This window comes from Alosa pseudoharengus, unplaced genomic scaffold (genome assembly GCF_046254945.1).
Source record: "Alosa pseudoharengus isolate Yale_2024_CS ecotype anadromous, Long Island Sound unplaced genomic scaffold, YU_APseudo_1.1 YU_APseudo_1.1_scf_6, whole genome shotgun sequence".
NCBI lineage: Eukaryota > Metazoa > Chordata > Actinopteri > Clupeiformes > Clupeidae > Alosa > Alosa pseudoharengus.
In genome coordinates, this window is record NW_027468848.1 from 11,297,496 (window position 1) to 11,303,515 (window position 6,020).

Below are 6,020 nucleotides of genomic sequence, written 5' to 3' on the forward strand. Positions count from 1 at the left end.
CTTAGCGCTAAAAGGAACATTGGAACTTGATGAAAAGGGGTCATTCCTACATCTTGTTACTTTAATGAAACACATCCCAAAGAGGTGTTGAAATAAAGAGGGCCACTAATTGCTAACAGCTAGCCTCTCAGTACACACATTCTACTGGTCTGTGTCTCCAGTCTCACCAAGCACAATCAAGAACTCTGCATGAATCACATGAAAACCCCATGCAAAACTCCCTAACTAACATACTAACAGCATGTCACATTACCAGAGGGGTCAGAATCAGTCAGAATCTTGAACCATGAAACCGTTCACGTCACATGGTTTCACACTCATGTCTGTTACTACACTATAGCTACAGATAACACGATACACAGTTGCTGAAGAGGCATGCTGCTAGTGGACTCGATCATTCTGTTTTAAATATGCACTTATTTATCACTGTAATGTTTAATGGTACTGTAAATATCTACTAATAAGTTACTACAACAATAACTTACAAAAAGCATTAAATACCAGAAATGTATATTAAGTAGTATTAACAGTGAGTATTACCTTAAGGTTTAAAGGGCCTTGAGGACTTTAAAAAAATTACAAAATTTTCTATAATTTATATATTTTGTTTTTTAATTTTTTTATATAATTTGTAGCACTAGTATGTTCTGGTCCATGGTGATTTGAATATTATTGAGATCACTACATTACTAGATTACTAACGGACGAGTCCAGTTATCCTTAAAGCCTTAATGACTGTGCTCACACAGATTGCTAAGCTGCAAAATGACAACAATTGCCATACAAACACACTGTGCTTTCTTCCCTCATTTCAAAATAGAAGAATTGCCGGTATAGTCACAACAATAGGCTTTGCGCACGTCAGAATGAAATACACTTAGAAACACTGTTGCAAGTACTGGGTTACCAGCTGTGTGAGTTGCTAAACAGATGTGTATGTGAAGGGTAGAGGTTATTTAGATAAACGTCTATAGGCTAAAGAATGCTTGAAGTTGATAAACAGAGACAGGCCTGTTGTATATTACTTGTTGAAGGGGTGCCGTTATAGCACTTTGAGGAGAACATTTGCAGTTTGTAGTTTAGAGCTGTAGTTGTTGTAGTCTATTTGAGCAAGACAGATATAAAGAGAGTATAAAGAGAGTATCAAGACAGATATAAAGAGAGACAGATATAAAGAGATTGGGATGGAACCAGAGATGGAAAACCCAGCATCGGAAAGTAAAAGTCCTACCGTGTATTGCTTCTACCTGTGCACCTAAAATAGGTGATTTCGCTAACTAGCTCATCTACCTGTGTGAAGAGCTGAGCTAGTAAGAATCAGCTGGTTATTACTGAATGGCTGGCACAAATATGTGGTAGGACTTTTACTTTCTGAATCCGGGTTTTGTATCGCTGGATGGGACTGAGTGCATGTCTCCCATTGCACTTGCTGTTTGTGTCCCCTCCTATAGCTGTCTCATTGTGATATCATCATCCTGATCATGACTGAACATGAGGTCATCACCGGGAGACAGCTCTCTGTCTGAGGACCAATCTGACTGGACTTCCTGTAGAACAGCCAACCTTGATCTACGGCTTCCTGACAATGTCTATAGAAACAGCGCAGGGAGGTCGGCGAAACCGCAACACAAGCCGCAGTGTGGCTCACGGGACAAATGGTTCTTCTCAACAACAGCACACTGTGAACCAAACCTTCGCTAGTAAAATATGCTCCACAATGTCATGAGCAGTGTTGCCACAGTTACCTTGAAAAAGTAATCTGATTACTGATTACTGATTACTCCTTTAAAAAGTAACTTAGTTACTTTACTGATTACTTGATTTTAAAAGTAACTAAGTTAGATTACAAGTTACTTTATTAGTTACTTTCAGCAGCTGCCGACAACATCCCCAACGCCTCAACATAAAAAAAATTTGCCAATACTCACTATACTGGAAGTGCATTTTAACAGCAATGTATAGCAGACATCCCAACCTAACCTACTTAGATACTGAAATTCAGATGTTTGTTCAATAATGTCTAAGTACACCAAATAAGGAAGGCCTATTGATAGAAATTGTTATAGTAAAATATGTAGATTTTTTTTCATGTAGCCTTGGCAACTAGCCATCTTGTAGCCTATAGGCCTGCCTAATATGCAAATGAAATTACACTTGTTAAACTCACCTCAACAAGTCTTTTGCAATCATTTAACCCGCCGTGAGCAATGCTAAAGTTGCTGTTACAAACAGTGCAGTGTGCAAGATTATCATTATGTTTTAATCTTTTTAGACAATTGGGTACACTTTTGTGTAGTCTGATGTGAAATGGGTCTTAAATCTTCCTTTTTGAGGGGCACTGACGCTGCCATGACGCTTCTGTTCCTAGATACACTGACTGAACTGATTAATTATGTTTGGGAGAAAAGAGATATAAGCACTTACACTGAAAACGGATTGGTTGATTTAGCAAAACAGACCAGGATGCTCTCTGTCTTGGATGCGCTTCAGGCACAAACGCACCATTCATCTCTCTCTTCCTCTCCGTTGTGTGCGCGTTAAGCTATGCATACGCGATTTGAAGCAAAGATTCTAGAATCTTTGATTTGAATTCCGGTCTGGCTTGCGTGCTCTTGTTCGCTCTAGGTTCCAGGAGATTTTATGTAATTTGCGGGCGTCAGGAAGCCGCTATCAATATGTGGGAGACTCCCAAAACTTCGGGAGACTTGGGATGTCTAGCTAGACAGCACTTTGTCGCCAGCACAGAATGTACAATGTACCTTAATGTTGTCATGTTTAGCTGACACAAACTCAAAGTAATGACTGATGAAATGTGCATCTCTCTCTCTCCCTCCATTGTTGTTTACGTTCGCTGCACGTTAATTGTCCTCATGCTGAAAACGTGAGCATATCCTACATGACATTAATCCCCAAGACAAGAAGAAAGCAAAGAATATATCTTTTTAAGGAAAATGACAAAAATAGTAACGCACAGTAACTTAGATAAGTAACTTTAATCTGATTACTGGTTTGTAAATAGTAGCGCGTTAGATTACTCCTTACTGAAAAAAGTGGTAAAAATAGACTAACGCGTTACTAAGTAACGCGTTACTGGCATCACTGGTCATGAGACACACTGTTTACAAATGTCTTTTAAAGGAGAACTAGCATAAACTAGAGTAACCTAGAGCAACGTTAAGTTTTGAGAACCATCCCATGATGCTTTGAGGCTACTGTTTCTGCAACTGTCGGAACAGCAGACGTATGGCACAACATAGAGAACTTGAGGAGGTATATTTGGGTTGGCAGTGTGATCGTAATTACCCAACCCCAGTCAGTCTGTCTGAAATGTAGCGTTAAATCTGAACCCTGGCCTCCGACACAGTCTGTCTGCCCACGTAGAGCTTTCACAGTCTGACGCACACACACATGTTGACATGTTTTTTTTTTAACAATAACTGTACTGAATGGATGCTATATTTTTTTTTACTAATCTCAATAGGACATATCAACCTTTTGGTTACACTTTACTTGACAGTATCGACATAAGAGTGACAAGACACTGTCATGAATGTGTCATAAACAAGTCATAAACGTTTATGACATAACACTTCTGTTATTGAGTGACATTCGTTTTTTGTCATAACAATTTAGGGTTAGAGTTAGGGTTAGGGTTAGGATTAGAGTTAGAGTTAGAGTTAGAGTTAGAGTTAGAGTTAGAGGTTAGGGTTAGGATTAGGATTAGGATTAGGGTTAGGGTTCATTTGTAATGACAGTGTAATATGTTCATGACAGTGTCATGTCACTCTTATGTTGATACTGTTAAGTAAAGTGTTACCAAACTTTTTGAATATTTTTTGATTTTGATAAAAGTTTAGGTTCTTTTTTGGTTGCTTTACATTGATGTTGTCAACTGACAACTAAACAAAATGTAATTCTGAGAGCTTCATGGCTTTACTGCATGGTTTAAAGGGACACCAGGCAAGCCTGATGCTTTTTCTCTACGAAACTCCCCCTCGCTCGGTCTGAAGCTCTTTTCCTTTTCTTTGCATCTTCCGTCAAGAGTTTTCGTTGCTTCTTCGCCGGCTCTGCCATTATACACACGTTTGCAACAATCGCTAGCATTTCGTTAGCCTGCCTCTGTGCTGTGGATGCAGGATGTAAACTGAAACTGCTTCGGTCGGCGGGTACGATACACTGAACTTGCAAGCGGGATATTCTTCCTACAGGCAGTAGGGGCGGGCGAGAGAGTCTTCATTCGCCCTGTAATGATTAATTTAACCATATACCGACTTACGAAGATGAGTAATTAACACGAAAACGTTGCCTGGTGTCCCTTTAAAACATGCTAAAATGTTTGCACAGTACTGTACTGCTTTGGAATTGCATGTATTTTTCTTCACTGGTTAGAGAGTGTGGGGTATTTTTTTTTTTACCCAATGACTCAATGATGTCATCTCCTGCATGACAGAGGCTTCCTCTCACACTGTGTACTTACTTTTCTTACTCCTCTTCAGTTTATACTCTTGTCACAGAAAATTAGGTCAAAAAGAGGAAGTAGGTTTCATCTAGGTGTGGCTAAAGGATGCAGGTGAGCAAACAGCAAACTCAGCTCAATGTCCTGCTAGCTGGGATGACTTCCTGTTTATAATTACAGGTGAGATTTGTCTGTGTGTGGGGTGCAGAACATGGCTTGAGTGTGTGTGTGTGTGTGTGTGTCTGAGAGTGTGTGTGTGTCTCTCTTTCTCTCTCTGTCACTCTGTGTGTGTGTGTGTGTGTGTGTGTGTGTGATATGCAGTGTATGCAGTGTGTGTACCTTATTTTGCCAGCGTGTGACATTGCCGAACCCTCCAGTACCCAAACGTTCCTTCAGTTCCCAAACCCCATAAATCTGGGGTTGAAGAGTGGGACCACGACTCATCTCTGTCCTCTAAACACACACACGCAAACACACACACACACACACACAAACACACACACACACACACACACACGCAAGCATGCACACACACACACACACACACATTCATGCAGGAATTCATGCACAAACGCATGGACACACAACACACACACACACACATACACACACAAACACACAACATGCCAACACACAGGGATAGAGCACAACGGTCAAATTTACCCCATCTCCAACATTTCACGCAGCTTTGCTATTATATCTTCTATCATAGTTCCATGTTCTTCATTCTTAGCCATGCTCATAGAACTCGTATGAAACATAACAGGTCAAGGGTCAGAATGCATCCTGTCTGTAGCCTATCCATTCAACAAGTCAAACTCGTTTGGAGAATATTTGCTTGCATGTTCCATATTCCATGTGTAGGCTACGTACTTCCTACGTACATACACTTGCACACAGTGATTTATTGTTTCTGTCCTGTATTCCTCCAGTAGGCCTATAGCCTACTGACTGAAGCAGTAGGCTATAATGTTACGTAGCCTCATATCTACGGATTAAATACACCTTTTTGGAGCGATACGTCTAACCACGTGGAGTAAATGAAGGCCAACTAAAGCTTCACTTAGTGTAACAGGTTTGTGACTCTAGGTTGTGCCAGTAGCCTAGTGTAACAAGGTTACAACTGTAGCCTACTTTGGCTGATAAAGCCTAACGATACAAATGTCTAAAAATTAAACTATAGCCTAACGTTACAACACAGGTCAAGACAAACATTGTAGCCTACGAATTAACCATTCCCAACTGTCCCAATAGTGTCAAACTTTCTAACGGAAAGCTTAGTTACTTATTCAATAAGTTGCTGAGTTATTGTTATTCACGTTTGGTTTCCTGGTGCATAGGCTACCACTGAAACAAAGTTTACCTTAAGTTTTAGCTCCTCCCGCTGTCTTTCTCACACGGCGATAGATAAAGTCGCCTAACCTACACCTTCAGACAGTCAGTTCAGTATAAATTGTCAGATTTGATATCCTACTTTAAGCTGCCCGCTATGTCCTCATTTTGCGATGCCTGGTGTGGTTGTTGGTATTACACGCCTGTTAGAAGATAACAAAACTCTACTTCT

The 6,020-nt window shown here is 40.2% G+C and overlaps 1 protein-coding gene across 3 annotated transcripts in view; it reads right to left on the minus strand.

The window, feature by feature from the left end:
• The window catches only part of ikbkb (inhibitor of nuclear factor kappa B kinase subunit beta), a 44,824-nt gene extending 38,804 nt beyond the window's left edge, over nt 1-6,020 (minus strand). Inside the window, exons 1-2 of one of the 3 annotated variants that reach the window (XM_076270344.1) lie at nt 5,820-6,020; nt 4,796-4,909 (exon numbers count right to left, since the gene is read on the minus strand). In XM_076270344.1, coding sequence (XP_076126459.1) covers nt 4,796-4,900 — 105 coding nt within the window. In that variant the 5' untranslated portion in view covers nt 4,901-4,909; nt 5,820-6,020. The remainder of the gene's footprint in view (nt 1-4,795; nt 4,910-5,819) is intronic. The other 2 variants (XM_076270346.1, XM_076270345.1) reach the window with 2 other exon arrangements.